Here is an 18701-nt window from a genome sequence, read left to right as displayed (position 1 = left end):
GCATGATGGCAGCTGACAGGGATAGGGAACAAATCTTGAAAACCATGGCTTCCGAATGAGACCACTCCCGTCCCATTACGACCCCTACAGTCTGAATAGCGCGCATTTCAAAAAAGGAAGTTATGTTGTCGCGGCCTGTACCTACAATGCAAAAGTAGGTGTTGTTGATCACCATTGATCACACTTGGTGTTAAAACTCAGCTGACGTTAAATCTCAATTAAGTTCAAATTATCGATGCGCGCACAATGACAGATTGTGACAGATGACATAACCATTGGGCAAATTTTTGCTGGGGCAAAATAAGTTTGTTGACAAAATTTTTCTTTAAAAAAGATTTTGCTCAGGTCTAAATAATTCCTATTTATATTGGAATGTTTGCTTGAGACAATAAGTTTCTGAATCTTAAAGCTCATCAAAACATTCAAGAGCAAATTAGATGAAATTTTAAGGCATAATGTATTGATTACTCGAGAGGTCAATTTAAAAAATATAGGTTTAAGAAACTTGGGGGTAAACGAAAAAGAACAAAATTGCAGCATCAACACAACGTAACCAATGCAGATATTTTGAGTAGTGTGTTATCACTAGTAATATCCCGAGTGCATGTCAAATTATCGACAATTTGACATGCACGAGAGGATATTTTGGCAGACTATTTCCTGAGAAAAATTTACATGATAAGTAAGTACAAATAAACGTAATTCTGTGTTTAAAAATTAGTTATTCTTTAAATTTTTATGTTCGATATGGCACTAGTGCAAATTATCGATAATTGCGCTAGTGCAGTATTATCGCTGTAATTCGATCGCTATTGGATAAAATTCAAATATTCGAGCTTTTTGATTGGCTTAAATTTTTCGAAGGAAATAGTCTATGAAAAATTATATTTAAATTTATTTATATTCAAAAATACGTGTAATTTTGTACATTTCTTCAAGATTATAGTGCCTTGGGAATAACTAAGTACTGGCAGAAAATATAAAACAAAAAATTAGAACATGTCACTCTAACTTTTACTTACGTGCAAATGTAGAGTTATCAAACACTACGTACAGCAAACAGCTTTGTGAAAACTCGGCAATGGTTTTAATGATCTTTAGCAAAAATCGAAGATATTTTTAACTCATGTTTAAATATACCGGGTGAGTGAAGAACCTAGATCTTCTCACGTCATTTCTTTGAAAAATTTAATCTTAAATCACACAATTTTACAATTAAATGTATCTTTATAACAAATGTTTAAATCAAATATTGACTATACAGAGTGTCCCACCTAAGACTTTTAGGTTTTATATCTCTCTTATTTGTACCTAGATTAAAACAAAATTAACAGATAAATAATTTAAAGGGTGGAGATTAATCTCGCATTACTTAAGTACCTCCAGTTTTAAAAACGCGTGTATAAATGGTAATTTTGACAAAACTGTCACAGAAGTGTCATAAATTGCAGGAATGTTTAAAATGTCACAATGATGCTTATTTGTTTCACGGATATGCGCGTTTTAATACCTTTTGGAAAATTAACACCATTTTTTCCTCTTTTTCTACAGTTTAGAATAAACCTTAAACGATTTAATTCACAAATAAAGGAAGATAAAATGGCGTTTTTAAGACTGAGGGTACTTGAGTAACGCGAGATTAATCTCCACCCTTTAAATTATCTATTTGTTAAATTTTATTAAAATCTATGATAAATAATAGAGTTATAAGACTTAAAAGTCTTAGGTGAGACACCCTGTATATGTTACACATTTTAAAAATGTAATACAATTTAGTTTATAAGTCCGGTAAACAAATATTTACATTAACCAGTCGAGATCTTTCTGGACGAGGCGACGAAGGAGCCGAGTCTGGAATTTCGAAACGAGTTACTGTAAAAGTTTACCTGACATATGACGTAATACGTTTTATTTCATACTGTAATTATTGCTTTATTGGTTTGATTTAGAAAAATATTAAATAAATTCCCGAATTCAAAATATGGGCATCTATGAAAAACAAGTATCAATGGTAAATGTTTGTTTTATTGATTTTTGCTTGGGTTTAAAACACCGTAAAGTCTCATTTCCCGAACTCTAATCATTAACGGAAACATGGATAATATGATACACTATGAAATAAAATATATAATAGATATAATTTTAAACATGAAGTTGAAGTTCTTATTTAATATTTTAATAAGGTAGTCAAGTAGGTACTATATTTTCATTAAAAAATTGAATATCAAAACTATTCAATTTATTTTATGATCTTTAAAATAACAAATTGTATCTATAGTATTATATTAGTATACCTATGATTCTTATTTGTTGTCTATCACATATGTATAGTATCGTTTTTATATACGAGCCAAGGTCACTTATTTTAAGTAATATTTGTTGAAGTGCGTTACAGTGTTCAGCTCAGTTTAATATAACGCAAGTAAAACTTCATAATGTTATTGTTACCAACTATACCACATTGACAATGACGTAATTATTTACGCAGGGTGTGAGATTTTCCCGGATGTGAATTTCAGATTTGAATGAAAACTGTAATTATTTAAAATTTTGAAAGGAAACAGTAATGATGTGTAATACATTTGTAAAAAGAAATTTTTGTTTCATTTAGTAAAATTATTTTTAAAAATGTTATATTAAGCAATAGTTTTCCTTCCTAATTTTATGAATGAAGAGAAGTTTTACTTCGTTCATAATTAAAAAAGATAAAATTTACATTCATATGTAATTGATTTTATTTCCACCTTCTAAGTAAATGACAGTTTACAGGCATTTCTGGTAACTAAGTAAATGAGTAGTTACGGGTAGAGCCCTGTAATATTTTACAAGCTCGTAGAAGAGACCTGTAATATTTTACGAGCCTGTAAATAATTAAATGATTTTTGAAAAAGTTTATTATAAACACAAACAAATTTAACTATCAATTGTTGCAATTACACACGTTAATAATGCATTTTGATCCGTTTTCGAAAGTCATTTTCATACCGCTCTTTGGATCGAATCAGTAGAGAACCGGACTTGCAGCGTTGGTAATTCTGTGGGTACCTATTTTCTTGCACTTCAAGAAAATTGCCTTTAAAGTCTTCATCGGGCATTAAAGACATTCTTTCTTTTCTTTCTTTTTGCAACAATTTTCACAAAACTTCTGATGTGTCCTTATCTTGCTTCATCTCTGGTGTTTTCGTTTTGTAGCAGGACGACGAAGCCGAGGTCGGAGCCGGAAGAAGTTCTCCCGGAGTAGTCCGGTTGGTCCAGCTCGGCACGTGCCGCGGTGGTGGTCCCCCTTTTTTGGACAGTACTTCGACGATGGTCGAAGACGAGGACGAGGACGAGGAGTGACCACTGGAGAGACGTATATGTCAGGACCACCCGTGAGCTACAGTGTAGTTTTCAGGTGTAGGTTTAGATTAAGGTTTAGTCTTAAGATAGGTTAAGTTTTAGGTTTAAATTGTAGATAGCTCTCGACGAGAGAAATGTAAACAGTATGTACAGTTTACGTTAATATAACCTCATTTTTTACTCTTGTCATGTTTTTGTCATTTTCATTTATTTACATTAAGAAATAGTGATTTGCGGCAAAATTCAAAATCTGACTGCGTGACCGACACAGAAAAGTTTAATTTTTGAATGTCAGTCATGATGACAGTAAAAGGTGGTTTACAGAGATTTTGTAAAAGTGACAGAAAAATGCTGCCCGAAATTGCAATTTCGGGACTGTATTTTATGATAATGGAAAAAAATCAGATTCAACACCCATGAGCAAACGTGCTTTTAATCACTCGTGTGGTTGGGGTCCTCGCCTTCGGCTCGGACGCCTAACTTCCGTACCGGTAATTAAATGCACCACTTTGCTGACTTGTATTGAAAATAGCTATTATCTACGATCGCGTAAAAAGTAGGCACTTTTTGCACTAAAAATGGTTGTCAAAGTTGACGTTTAGAGAAACTGATGGAATCGTTCTCTAAAAGTTTTAGAGCACGACTTTTCGCTTTTATGGCAAGAAGTGTCAGAATACAACAATCGAATTTGTTGGAAACATTGTTTAGGTTGCTAAACGACGTGGTTCTCAAACGAGTTTGGTTATTTATGAAATATTGAACCAATGAATTATTTTATACAAATTTATGTTGAAACCGGTATGATGATCTCACGATCGTAGATAAAATGTTGTAAGACATACGTGTAAAAAGTTCCTTTGGTGCACTCACATCTTTTAAAATACTCCCTCGTACCTCGGTCGTATTTTAAACCCGTTCGTGCAATAAAGGATCACTTTTTACATCTTTATATCTGAAATAACTATTTTAACATACTAGTTTTAACGTAAATTAGTGAATTTTATTTTACAAACCTTAATTATACCGAGTGTCAACCACCAAACCTGGCCATAGGGATTTAACATGGAAAATAGTTTTTGCATGATTTTTGGTACCTACCGTGTTAGGCAAGAAGCAAAAAGTTAAAAAAGAAAATTCGATTTTTCAACATAGACTTTTTAACTTTTTCAAGCCCTCAAAAAAATAGGATTTGTCAAACTGCGAAATAGGCTTCAGTTTCGGTAATAACCTGCTCGTCCGATGCGAATCTTTTTCCACCGAGCCATTCTTTCATGTTGGGAAACAGGAAGAAGTCACAGACCACAGAGGGGTGTAAACCTGGAGAATACGGTGGATGTGGCAGCAATTCGTAGCCCAATTCCACCAATTTCGCTGAGGCAACAAGGAATCAGTGTGCCGGCGCATTGGCTTGGTGGAACAGTACTTTCTTCTTCCCCAAGTGGGGCCGTTTTTGCTTCAATGCATCGTCAAATCTGCCCAATAATTGTGTATAATACTGCCCTGTGATCATTCTTCCGTTTTTTAAATTCCAAAAGTAATTCTACTTTCTATGTCTACCTACCTCCATCAAAAGTTTCCTGATTGTAGTTTGTACGGATAATTACAGCTGTCAATAAATATGACATTAAACAAATATATTTCATAGCAACTCATATATTTTGTTTATTATGTGTAATTTTAAATGTGCCTATGGCCAGGTTTGGTGGTTCATACCCGGTATGTACAATTGCGGCCACGGAATTTTGGCCGTCACTTTCATGTCAATTAAAAAAAAAATGGATGTAGTCCATGCTTTATTGTCATTATGATTGACTTTTGCAATTGACATCCAAAAATTTGTCAATGTCATACTTCATTCATCGTTGCGAACATGCTACCAATACCCCCAATTTCAATAAAGTGCAGATAGCATCCCTGTTCCAAAGTTGCACGAAATGAGGAAGCGCGTTTTCTTGCAAGTTAGTCAGCATCAAAATGACAAGTCTTGTAATAGTAGAAAGTGAGGTTACGAATAAGTAAGGGTCGCTTTACATCTCATGTCAATGGAATGACAAGTGACGGCCAAAATTCCGTGGCCGTTATTGAAAATAGCTATTTTAACATACTAGTTTTAATGTAAATTAGTGATTTTTTTTTACAAATCTTACTTATATGTACTTTAGAACACGAAGTTGTGTTTCTAAATTTGTCACAATTATGTGGCCTTTTAGATATCACAACCGGCGTTTTTCACGTAGCTCTATGGTTTTTAAGATAATCCGGGTCGATGGTTTTCCTTTGGTTTATTTTAGTAAGATTCTGTCACGAGTACATGTACGTGTTTTCTCCGTAATTATAGCCAAACAAAATAACAAAGAAAAATTCATCTTGTTACAAATATTTGTTTATTTCTTTATTTACTCTACTAAATGCTTCCGAACAGGAAATTTTAATAAGATGGAAATATAAAATTGTCAGATATAATTGCCCTACTGATTGAGAAATTCCCTGTAATTTTGTGCTGGTGATCACGAGTGTCTGCTGTTGTAAAAATTCCCGATGTGTAGCAGGAGGGAGTTTAAAACAGATATAGTCCGTACGCTGATAGATTGCACGTTTTTAAATTCTAGTTCCAAAGACAACGCAGTGGAAAATACTAATCTCTCCATCTCAATTGTTTCACGTTATTTACAAAACCGTTGTAGCCTTGCAGATTAATTCGCGCCACACTTGTCTCTGTGTCTGTCTTCTGCCAAAAAACGTCATCAGTCATCAGCGTACGGAGTATTCCTACTCGAGTGGGGTCACTAACAAAATTAACTGGAATTTTTCAATCAGGAGGGCAATCTGATATGAGTATTTACCTAATAAATAAATGGTATAAAATCTCTTTATCTTGAAGCGGTCGAAAATCGCGCCTTTGTGTATCTCCATAGAGACGGTTAAACTGTCTTTTTTTTTTTGAGCGGAGTAGAAGTACTTCAAGTCCTAGGAGTAGAAGTGTCCCACAGGCGGCTCGACCGGGTCAAATGTAAGGTCATTTGAATTATTTGTTACGATTTGTTTATCAATTACAACTATCAATTACACGAAATATTTAATAAATAAATTATCCCGATTAAGATAAAGCCTCTAAAAAAACGAAATAACGAAATTACTATCCAATATTTAACCGATTCGATTGTGACTAAAGACGAGCCGCCCGCTGTGAGATTTGTGGGCGTGTTCATGGATGTCAGATCAGATGTCAAACAAATGTCAAAAATGGCGCAAGATTGCCTTTCAGTGTTAATAGTACACAGTTGTAAGTTGTAATCGTTTGATATTTACGTTTTGATAACGTTTGCTGTATTTAGCGAACATTTGAAGTAAATGTGTACTGCAAGAAAACGAAATTTGGGCTATCATAGTAAAAGTTCAGGATACTAAAAATTACAAATCGCGATCATTCACCATTTTTGGAAAGTTTTACATGGAAATTTGCAGAAAATACATCGGACAGAATGGATAACCTTGTAGACTTTACTAATATTATCGAAACTTCAAGTACCAATAACAAGGGAAGTAGAAATTACTAGTGCCTTAAAATTTGAAGATTGTAACAGCAGGAAAAGAAAAATAAATAAGTTAGTTCATGTTCGATTTTTTTTTGTGATCCGCTTGAAGATAAAGTAGTATAGTACAGTGTGGAAACTACTTATGGAATAAATTCAGTAATTTCAAAACTAATGACATTTGTCAAAAACGATGAAACAGGTCAATTTTTATTTCTCATAGTGCTTATTTGAAGTTGATTCACTTGTTCGTAACGTCATCCATTTTTGAGCTATGACCTCATCACCAATTTTTTAAAATGACAACCCTCATTTTTTTTTCTTCTCTTTCTGAAAGACCTTTGTACTAGCTAAACGATGAATGAAAAAAATTGGTACCTTCCATAACAATTTTTTTGAGAAAATGACAAATTTTACTTGAAAAATGTAATTTAATTTTTAATGTAAAAATTCTTTTGTATGGGTGTGTTTATTTAAAATAGAAGATTTATTTTAATAGACCAAACAATTTAGAAGACTTACGGCAAAGAATTCGCACTGAAATGGAACAAATAAGCCCTGACATAATCGAGCGCAGTGTATAAAGTTTCGATGAGTGCCAAATGGTTGGTGGGGGACAATTTCAACATTTGCATTAAATTTTATTGTTAACCTTAGATGTCTGTCGTTTTTGTTAGAGCTCAATTAAAACTTTTAATTAAAAATGAAATTAAATTTTTGAAGTAAAATTTGCGATTTTCTTAAAAAATTATTATGTAAGGTACCAATTTTTTTCATTCATCGTTTAGGTATTAGCAAGGTCTATCAGAAAGAGAAGAAAAAAGTGGGGGTCGTCATTTAAAAAAACTGGTGATGACGTCATAGCATAGGTCAAAACTGGATGACGTCATGAACAAGTCAAGTAACTTAAAATAAGCATCATGAGAAATAAAAATTGACTTGGTTCACCGTTTTCGACAAATGTCATTAGTTTTGAAATTACTGAATTTATTCCATAAGCAGTTTCCACACTGTATATCATTCAGAGTAGCTCTTTTTATGCTTCGCCCAGCTGTCGACCTCATCTGCGTTTCGGTCTTCAGTCTCGGGCTTAGCACAAAAAGAGACACTTCTAGTCTTAATGATATAATATGTATTATGTACTATATTTAACTTATATGTTGTAAAAAAATATCAAAAAATTATCGATAATTTTTTTTTCAGGCTGTCCCTAAAAAAGAAGAGTCCATAGCTCTCTTATTTATCGGATGACTTTAATTTTAATGCACCAAATTAAATGGTTGTTAATAGGCTACAAGAGATGGCTTACTAAATTCATGAAGCCCTAAGGGCTTCAAGGTTAAACTGTCAAAAAAAAAATCAATTTCTGAGAGATTTTTATTCTGAAAACAACAATGTATCACAAGTATAACCTCGCATAAAAAAATAACACTAACTTTTGAAAAAAATGACTAGCACCGAACGAGAAGCTATCAAAATGCATTGCATTACAGTGTAATAAAATAACCAAATTAACTTAGCTGGAAAAACAAATGACATAATAACATAAGGATTGCGCAAAGATGCCGCCAATGTTTAGCGCAAAATGGAGCGCATAGACGATAGTAGCGTTTTTAACTCTTTTTTTTTGAATTTTTGTTATGTAAGTGTATACTTGTGATACACTGTTGTTTTCAGAATAAAAATCTGTATCAGAATTACAAAAAAATAGTATGTGTTCGCATTTGAAAAAAAGTATTTAGACAGTTTACCATTGAAGCCCTTGGGGCTATAAATGAATTTATTAGGCCCTTCTGTAGCCTATTCACAACCATTTAATTTGGTGTATAAATACCGGGTGATCAAGAAGGACTGTTTAAGTTGGCAATACAATTAAGAAAATTTTTATTTATAACACTGTAACTGGATATGTTTTGTTGGTTTATTTGACAAATATCTGATATAGGTATAGCATTAACAACGACAAGCCACCAACAACCGGAAGTTATTCCTGTTATACGATTTAAAATACGATTCAGTGTTACCAACTTAAACAGTCCTTATTGATCACCCCGTAGTTAATATCCTCCTATAAATAAGGGAGTTATGAACTCGTCTTCTTTTTTGGGGACACCTATATAATATCATAACTGGTGAAATTTTGTCGGAAAATGTTTTTGATTGTACGAGAGTACAGCATTGTTAAAAAAAACACGAGTCGCAGACGACTGGTTTTTGATCAATGTCACGAGATAAATTGGCAACAAACTCGAGTAAATCAATCGTAAAATTTTGCCAGACAAAATTTTACCACGAATGGTTTTCGAAGGACTATTTTATAAATAAAAACGTTTCTCTTCATTTACTTTAGACAAATTTTTGATTTTTCATTTGATTGTCATATTAAACCTGTTACTATGACAAAAATTTTGCCATTTGAAAACCGTCTAGCCTCGTGATTTCATTGGACCATACCTCTAGCTTTGCGATTTCATTGGACCATAGGGTCTAGCAAAACTTTGATTAGATTAATAAATTTTTCCAGTTGAAATTTTTTATTCATTGTTGAATGACGGAATATGATTGGTTGAAACAACTATAGTTGAAACAGTCGATGTAAAATTATTAGAAACTTACCATAAGAACAAACTCCTTCTGGTTCCGGTATGACGTCTAACGTACAGACTAAAGCTGCAAATTCGGTTCTGTTCCTCAGTTGGAAAGTTTCGAAGCAAAATTTATCGAAATTTATTATTTCCATGTTGGAAAAGGGTCTGTATAAAGATCCATTTCTTTGCAAGTAGTGTATGTCGCTTTCAAAATTCATTGGTGCTAACCGTAAATTAACACCTCCGTCGGTGCAATTTCGCCCGTGGATCACGTTGAAGGAAACGCTCTCATTGACCATACGTGTGCCATCGAAGATATTCAACTGAAATTTATGTTTGTCTGATTTCGTACATATCTTTCTTTTCAATATGTGATTTTCCGGGCAACATTTTTTCACGCAAACTCCTTTCTTGCATATGTTCAGATCGTCGTTGGTGTCATGATTGAGTACGTGTTGAACACCCATCACCACCGTAATTTGTAAGAATATTAACACAAAAACAGTTATTAATTTATACATATTGTTCAACCTAACATTAACACCTCGGCTATTTGATAAACACTGATTTTTCTCGTCGACCAGCGGATGTAATTAATAATCAAATAAGTTCCTTTGCCAACAACAGTTGATAAGACTGTTGATTTGAAGAATTTTCATACTCATGAAACGCCACCTATTTTTTATCTAAATTATTTCTATGACAAATACACAATGTTTTAATGAACTAGATGTTTAAACATCCTTCACCGAAAAAGTGTGTTCGTTACGCTGTAAAAACTGTTAAAGAAACTGATATCTTACCTTCTCAGCAATAAGAAAAATCAGGTCATAACTAATAATTAATTGTTAAAGCTAAGTGGAGATATCAAATTGGGCTACAACCCACTGTTTCCGACACCAAAAGGAAGCTTTACTCAGAATAGCTTTAAAAGTGATTTATTGTTGCGTAAGTAAATGAACAGATTAGATTAAATCCTTTAATACCTACAGGCCATGTTGAAGCAAGTGCAAAGTGACAATAAACATTCAAGTTGTTATTGTTTAAGAAACCAGGGCAGGGCGGTGAATGATAAGTTCCTCACAATCTTGTAAACATTTAACCAAAACCTAAAATTAGTTAAGCGTTAATGATTCCTGAAAGAATGTGCTAAACTTAGTTTCAAATTTATTATTGAATAATAGTTGTTTTAATTACCTACGTAGGTCAATCTTAAAAATATCTATCTATTGCTGGGTAGGTACTTGGACCTAACATTAACTCTTCAAATTTGTTTTTTTGATTATTTTACTACCAGACTTGTTTTCAGGCGGACTAAGTAAAAATTTATTTTTTTGCTAACACCTATAAATAAAGATTAATTTGCTAACAGATTTATAACTCTTTCAACAAGAATGTGCATCATTAGCCCAGTAATGACTACTTAATTATTTTTAGCTCTTATGGAACATCATGACTCTATGCATCTACTGCATCCTTTAGTAGACGATTAGACTAGCATGGTTTAATTAACCACTTATATTTTATTTTCATTTGAAACATCTCTATTTAAATGTAATGAAAATTTTAATCGATGTAGGTATTCTTTTTTAAGACTTGTTGTACCACGTAAAATTTTTAAAGGAAAATTATTTATTCTTTATACCATACTGTTATAAGGATTTATCAGTACTCAATGCTTGATTGATATGACACCTATAACAGTCTAGGCCGTTATTCAAAATTATCAGACCGAGGCCGTTATTTTTGCTGCCGTTGCTACGGTTACAGTACAAATGACAACTAAATTTAATTTTTGAAGTAAAGAGTCTTACAAATAAATCATCGTTAAATGTTAAGTATTATTGGTATAAAGAAAACTATAAAACAACATACGGCCGATATGGATATAACAGACTCGGTTGATTATAAAATCTCGGCTCCGCCTCGATTTTACAATATCTCAACCTCGTCTGTTATATAACCCATATCGGCCTAATACCGTTATACAGTGCGTTTTTGTTAAGACTGGCCATAGGGTTTTACATGCTAATTTTTCAACCCCCTGTTAACTTTTGTTCCGATAAAAATATTCAAACCATTTTTGGAACAATGTTGGAAGATTTTTTAAACTATCGTGTAGATTATAATTTAATATCCCAAACCTTCGAAAAAGTTGTGAAAAGAATATTTGTTAGGGCGCCGAAATAATAGTACATCGAGCGGCCGCCAGAGTAGCGCCATTGTCGGCTCAACCAGCATCGATCTCCAATTTTGGACGCCATTTCATTTTCTTAGTTACCAATCAAATAGGTTGTTAAGACGATCTGATTTACATAGTAAAAATTTCTGACATTCGAATTGTCTTAATGACATTTTATTTTTTAGAACCTAAAACAATAATTGTGGACTTGACAGCAAAATTCTAACCTTAACTTTTTTACGTGGCAAATGTGATGAAAAGTTGTACAGATTGCATCTGGCTTTGATTCTGATTGGTCAATTTTAGTGGGCGGAGCAGATAAAAAGTTATAACGGCAATACTATAGTTAATCACACAAAACGACTCGTTTGGTAAAAATTGGGTGTCAAAAAATTTTGGAATACTTTTGCGAATTTTGCAAAATGTTATAGAGAAAAGTTTCATAAATTGGCGAGTTCTTTCGTTGGTTTAAATCTTTGATTTTATGTTGAAATTAACTCATGTATTTCAGATACACCCTGTATCTCTACCAGGAAGTATCATGACACCCTTATTAACTTTAATCATGACTCTAATTACCTTGGTGACGAATCCATCTCTTTCTGGCAGATTATTATTGCATAAATTTAGGTATACTCGAAATGTTTTGGATATGGATTGTCAAACTCAAGGTCGATTAAAACTTATGATTGAACTGTACATTAGTGAGATCTGTCATAAATTCCAATAACCTTATTGGCGCGCCTAGTTACTTTTGCTGGTAGTGCCAACTTAACGACAAGTCCCCAATCCACATCCATAACGTTTCGACTCTATATCGTTTTATGTTTATTTTAATCACGACTTTAGTTATCGGCAACTTTAATAACGGTGTTGTGATACGGCCCATTGTCAGTATTCTTAGCAGAGGCATCTATTTTTTATTCCAGTGAAAAATCAAATGAGTAGAAATTCATGTAATGACGACATCTCCTCCACTTTCAAAACTCGCTAAATGATTAGCAGTGCTCTCGAAGGATCACGCAGGAACAGAGTAGTTTGCTCTTATCCCTTGAACACTGCTAATCATTTGTTAAAATAGTATATTATGATACAAGTTTATAAGGGAGCCTTTAAAGCTCGCGCAACGAGTTTAAGAGCACGACGCGTAGCGGAGTGCTTTTAACGTCACAAGTGCTTTAAAGGCCCAGTTGTTAATTTTAAGCGTTATCCCCTAAGTTTCTCCCGGAAGATGTAATTTTCAGGCAATCAGTTGGTTTCGCAAAGTAGTAGCAATCGTCTGACTCACGTGCGTCCATTTTTGCCACCATTTTCTAACGGCACTTTACCCGCCATTTTAGTTTAGCCCAGCCATCGATTGTAGCATTCGTAATCACGTAGAGCAGGTGGCGTTATTTATGTTGTTACTTATATTTGTGATATTTTAATCTTTGTTCTGTTGAATTAAACTCAGGTTTTCCATGTGTCGTTGAGTAAGCACCGCTTGATTTCGGATGAGTCAGAGTTACAATGTTGTAGGTACGACCCTATGGGAGCTAGGTGACATTCAGGAAGTCGTCGTGGGGTTAGCTTGTAAGTAATGTAGGGTTAACGGTTTGTTAGCGGAGGCGGACCTAAGCCTTGCTCGATGCGGCTCTGGGATGTTCACGTGAAGCCCCGCGGCGTTTCTAGACCTCGTGGTTTGTTGCTAAACGGTGGGTTGGCGAAGACGGACCTAAGCCTTGCTCGATGCGGCACTGGAATGTTACGTGAAACCACTGCGACGTTTCTAACACTCGTTATTTGTTGGTAAACATAGCCCGACGCGCGTTAACACGAGTATCTATAAACGTTGCTTGATCTCAGAGGATTCCGTAGAGGGATATGGAGGGAGCACTCTTCAAAAAAGTGGATACGACCGCGCTTTTCTGTCGACCTAATAAAAGGTCTCCAGATGAGCCGAGGTAAACCGAAGTTAACGCAGATATTTCATCTTTCCAGTGGCGTCCCTTTAACTTTTTTTCTGGGGACAATTTTTGTAGGAATTGTAGGAAGACGACGGTAAATATTTAGTTCAAAATCAAAACAGATCAAAGTTATACAACTGAAAAAATACAAAGACAATTCACCAACCGGTTCACATGTAAAAAATCAAATCCCAGTAAAATGACGGAACACCAACGCCTATGAAGCATCTGATGCCCAACGACCCTCGTCACGAAATTTCACGAAGTACTGGCGGTCATTTTAAAAGGCGTCATAAAAGGTCTCCGCACAGGTCTCGCGACGTGCCGCTTTCTTTACATTGCCAGCATAGGCATATCCCTCGACGGACGATTCAGATTTTTCTTCTGAGTCCCCTCGCGACCGAGAATTAGTTACCACCAGCCCCCGATGATGTACCTTGACCGCGTATTTAATAATTAAGCATAGGATTGTCATTAATCGAGTTGTAAAAGATTAAGGGCCAGTTTATAGAAAGAGAATTAAATATTTAATTCGAATTAAATTTTAATGCACGATTAACCCACGAATCCGAAACTTCGATTGGTTCAATCTGATCACGTGTTCAGTTGATCCCGCATTTGATTACGATTAACTTAATTTCGCTTCTGTAAACTGGCCCTAAAGTTAGTAAATTAAATAGAGTTGGCTCCATCCTGGTTCCTAGGGGCGTTTTTCGGTTGATACTTTTATTGTCAAAATTGGCACTATTTGTGTTTAAATAAAATTGTTAATTATCAAAATGTTTCTAGAGTGAAAAATAAATTATAAAAAAACTAGGCAAAAATGAATAGGGAATTCCACAATTTTTCTTGGAAAGCAAAATAATTGCTCTAATCCTCCCACGTATTCTTAAACACAAGATACATTTAAAATGTTACAGGTACTTGAAACATTACATTTAATGTGTATATTAATATATTTCTAACACATTTCACTACACATTTTAAACTGTATTGATAAAAAATTCAAAAAAGGAAAAATTCCTTATTAATTTTTGCCTAGTTTATTATGTTAACTATTTAGATTTGCTTGCATTTACTTCACAAAGTCTGTGGCAACCAGGCTGCCAATGCAAATTTAACTCTCAAAAACTCCCCTAGGAACCAGGATCGAGCCTACTTTCTCTTATATACCACTCTAGTAATGGGGGCCACACACAGAGAGGGAAGAGTCAAGACTTGAATGCACACGCCACGGGGTACAGTTAAAACTCCCTGTGTGTGGAGAAGAATGTGGCACGCGCATTCAAGTCAGTTGGAATCAAAACTGTCTTGATTTTTGGCGCGCACATTCAAGCTCGTGCGGGGATAACTTACTGTGTGTGGCGACAAGTCGCTGCATGCTTTGGTTAAAATTCAGTGGCGGCCGTATTTTGTCTGATTTACGAAATATGTCTCGTGAATACAATAGAGGGGCACGCCACTGTTATCAGACAAATTTCCTTTTTGGTCACCATCACAATGAATGTTTGCTGCACAACTTACGGGGAAGCAGTAACGGGTGTTTTTTTTTTAATTTGGCGTCGAAGTAGGCGTTGAACTGTCGATTGTGAACGCACTATACAGGTTACGGATCACGGATCAGCTGTTTAAATCTTGCGCTTTTACACGAGTGGTGCGATCACAATCAACTCTCCAACGCCTACTTCGACGCCAAATTTAAAAAAACACCCTTTGGTGTGTGTGTACTCACAGAGAGTACGGGTTTAACTTAGGACAAGCGTGTACACTTTTAACTGCACATTCTTTCCTCTGTGTGTGCCTTAAGATGCGTAATACCTGGGATACGGTTTTGAAGACGGTTTTTATCCGTCCCTGCCTGTGATAACTGTATTAAAATTTGATTACCTGTTTTTTTTTTCAAACTTTAACTTGTAATTGTTATTTGTCATTTACCCGTTTTCTGATCGTTTTAAGTGTTGTCGCATTAATATTGTTGTTTGGCTTTGTAATGGCCTCAGCTAGTTAATTTACTTTATTCGGAATCGTATTGTAATATGCACATTCCTAACCTTATACGAGGGCGGAAAGTTAACCATTCCTTTTTATCTTTACTTCCCTCTCTTGGTCAGTAATAGGCCACTTTCCGCCCTATTATAAGGTTTTTCCAGTGGCGTACTTACTGAAAGTCGACAAACAATAGAAATGAAACTGCATCAAATTAATTGTTTATTTGCTAAAAATGTAATGATTCCGACAATTTAATTCATGTATAAAAAATCTCATAAGGCGCTGTGATTTTGTCACTTTGACAGCGGATAAAAGTTTGCCCTAACTTTTATCCGGCAAAAACACTCAGGTAACATATACCTTTAGTTGCTAGGCATCTAATACCTTTAATACCAAATAAAAAAATTAAATTTGCATTGTTCATTCATTAAATTGTCTCGCCGAATTACACTCGAGGTTTCATTTAGTCAGGAAAAATATTTATTTGCAACTCAAACTAATTGCTTGACAATTAGACTCGAAAAATTGGCAGGATAAAATCAACTCCGGCCTACGGCCGTCGTGCTTTTATCGTGCCAATTTTTCTCGTCTAATTGCTAAGCAATACGTTTTCGTTGCAAAAAATATTTTACCGACTAAATGAAACCTCTTGTGTAATTACAGTCGAATAAAATAGTATACAAACTTTGGTGGGAACGTGTTTCATTCCTGTCTCGAGCATTAGTTCACCTCGGCTACGCCTTGGTAAACTATCTTAGCTCTCGACAGGAATGAAACACTTGTAATGTAATCTACTATTAATCCGTTAAACTCATTTCATTTGTTCACCGGAAATCCAAGTTATTACAGGAATTTTCAATAAAAGGTATTTTGCGTCCCTCACATGTGTGTTTTATTTTGCGGCACTCTTCCAACTGGATCCCTCATCGTTTACATTCCGAACCTTTTCCGCCCAAAAAGAAAAACACAACGTAGGGCCCTTCGCTTCGATGACGATCACCACCACACTTGTATCAGTTTTGCGCAGGTTCGAATATTTGGCGGAAAGAAATAATGTGTTAGATCATTATTCATTACAATACGAAGAAGAAAACATTTCACAAATAGCATTAAAATGATCTATCATAGGTCAAATAAAGTACTACATACAGGGTATTTCACGAGTGATAATGAGCCAGACGGAATTGAAAATGCAACCCACACTACATTTCCGAAAAAAGCTAGCCACTGAAATGAAAATATCCAGCTTTTTCGAAAATATATTGTAGTGACCCAGTTTAAAATTTAAATTTTAAATTCCCGGTACCGCCACGAGAGCGCGCCAAATGTGAAGGTAGTAGCGGCTAGATTAGGAACTAAGGGATGGAGTTGGCAACTCTGAGGAAGAGCGGAAATATAGCGGGGGTAAAACGGGCTCTCGCGCGGGTGGTTGAAGGGGGGTAGGTCACTTTTGTTTGGTTTTTCAAAACGAACACACCTTGCGAACAGCGATCCAGTTTCTCAAATTTGTAAGTTAAATCTGAATCAATTTCACTACCGTCCCGAGTAGATAGATATTTGTGTTCCCGTGAGGAATTCGACGTTTTTTCATTCACCTGGTTAATTTATTCCACGTTCGTTGGCTTTTTGTTTTTGTTTTTGGGACCAGGACCACGTGGTAAGGGTATGTTGTAGATTTCATTTTGTTGCATGCTGTTTCTTTAAGAAGCGCCCATTTGTTAATTTTAAGCGTTATCCCTAAGTTTCTCCCGGGAGGTCCATTTTTGGTAATCTGTTAATTTCGAAAATTAGTAGCCGTCGTCCGGACCACGTGCGTCCATTTTGTTTTCTTTCACTAACACTAACGACACTCGACCCGCCATATTTTTGTTTAGCATTGCCAGCGAGTATTGTATTCCCTTTTTCAAGCGGTTTTATTTATCGTTATCTAACTTCACGTTTTGTTCTCTTTTATTTCCTCATTGTTCAATGTTGCGTTTTGTTTTGCTTATGTTATCCTTGTTTAATGTTGCGTTTGTTTTGCTTATTTTATCATTGTTTGATGTTGCGCTTTGTTTTGCTGGATTTTCTCATCGTTTAATGTTACGCTTTGTTCGATAGAATTAAACTCGGTTTTTTTTCCTTCGTGTTGTTGCTAGATTTCGGAAAAGTTAAAGTAAAATGTTGTAAGTGCGCCCCTGTGGGAGCTAGGTGACAATCAGGAAGTCGTGGGGTTGTTTAGTAAATTTCTGTGGAAGCTACGGTTATTTAGAGCCGTTAGCGGGGGCAGACCTTAGTCTGTGCGGGAGCGGCGTCGGGATGTTTTCGTGAAGCTTCCGTCGACGGTTATAGAGACTTCGGGGCTTTGTCCGGAAACGGTTGGTTGGGGACGGCGGACCTAGGTCTTTGCGGATGCGGTCTAGGAATGCTAATCGTACGACCCCGAAACGCTCTGTCACTCTTGCTTGGTCGGTGAAATAGTTTGACGTTCATTAATACCCCGAATATCTATAAACGTCGCTTGATTTCAAGATGACTCACATTATTCTCCCCTCGCGGCCGAAAGTTTGTTACCTCCAGCTCTAAGCTCCCATTGGCGTACCTTGACCGCGTAGTTCCGAGTTAAACATTGTTTTTGTCATTAATCGAATTGTAAAATATGAGTAATACATGGGATACGGTTTTTGAAGAGGGTTTTTCATCCGTCCCTGTCTGTAATAACTGCACCATAATTTATTTACTTGTTTTGCAAGCGTTAACTGTCATTTTGTCTGTCATGTGCCCGTTTTTCTGTTATTTTAAATATTGTTGCATTCATCTGGTCGTTTATCTTTGTGATGTATCTGTCTTTTGTATTCGTTTCAATTTCTTTTTCATCAAAGTTATTACAGACATTTTTAATAAAAGGTATTTTGCGTCCCTCACATGTGTGTTTTTATTTGCGGCACTCTTCCAACTGGAACCCTCATCGTTTGCATTCCGAACCTTTTTCCGCCAAAAGAAATCACAACGTAGGAACGTATGATGACGATCGCGACCACATTTGTTACCGTTTTGCGCAGGTTCAAATATTTGGCGGAAAAAGTAATGTATTCAGATCATTACAATATTGTTGGTTGCATTTTCAATTCCGTCGGGCTCATTA

The 18701-nt window shown here is 35.3% G+C and overlaps 1 protein-coding gene and 1 long non-coding RNA gene across 2 annotated transcripts in view; one reads left to right on the top strand and one right to left on the bottom strand.

Annotated features, from left to right (window-relative positions):
- Positions 1–3524, top strand: part of LOC138127270 (uncharacterized) — a 45488-nt gene extending 41964 nt beyond the window's left edge. The window contains exon 2 of the long non-coding RNA XR_011158170.1: positions 3193–3524. This is a non-coding gene — a long non-coding RNA (uncharacterized lncRNA). The remainder of the gene's footprint in view (positions 1–3192) is intronic.
- LOC138127183 (G-protein coupled receptor Mth2-like) overlaps positions 1–9998 on the bottom strand; it is a 65076-nt gene extending 55078 nt beyond the window's left edge. The window contains exon 1 of the mRNA XM_069043093.1: positions 9489–9998. Coding sequence (XP_068899194.1) covers positions 9489–9981 — 493 coding nt within the window. The 5' untranslated portion in view covers positions 9982–9998. The remainder of the gene's footprint in view (positions 1–9488) is intronic.
- Between the last annotated feature and the right edge of the window lie 8703 nt (positions 9999–18701).

The sequence above is a fragment of the Tenebrio molitor genome, chromosome 1 (assembly GCF_963966145.1).
Source record: "Tenebrio molitor chromosome 1, icTenMoli1.1, whole genome shotgun sequence".
Lineage (NCBI taxonomy): Eukaryota > Metazoa > Arthropoda > Insecta > Coleoptera > Tenebrionidae > Tenebrio > Tenebrio molitor.
This window is presented reverse-complemented; position numbering and strand designations above follow the sequence as displayed.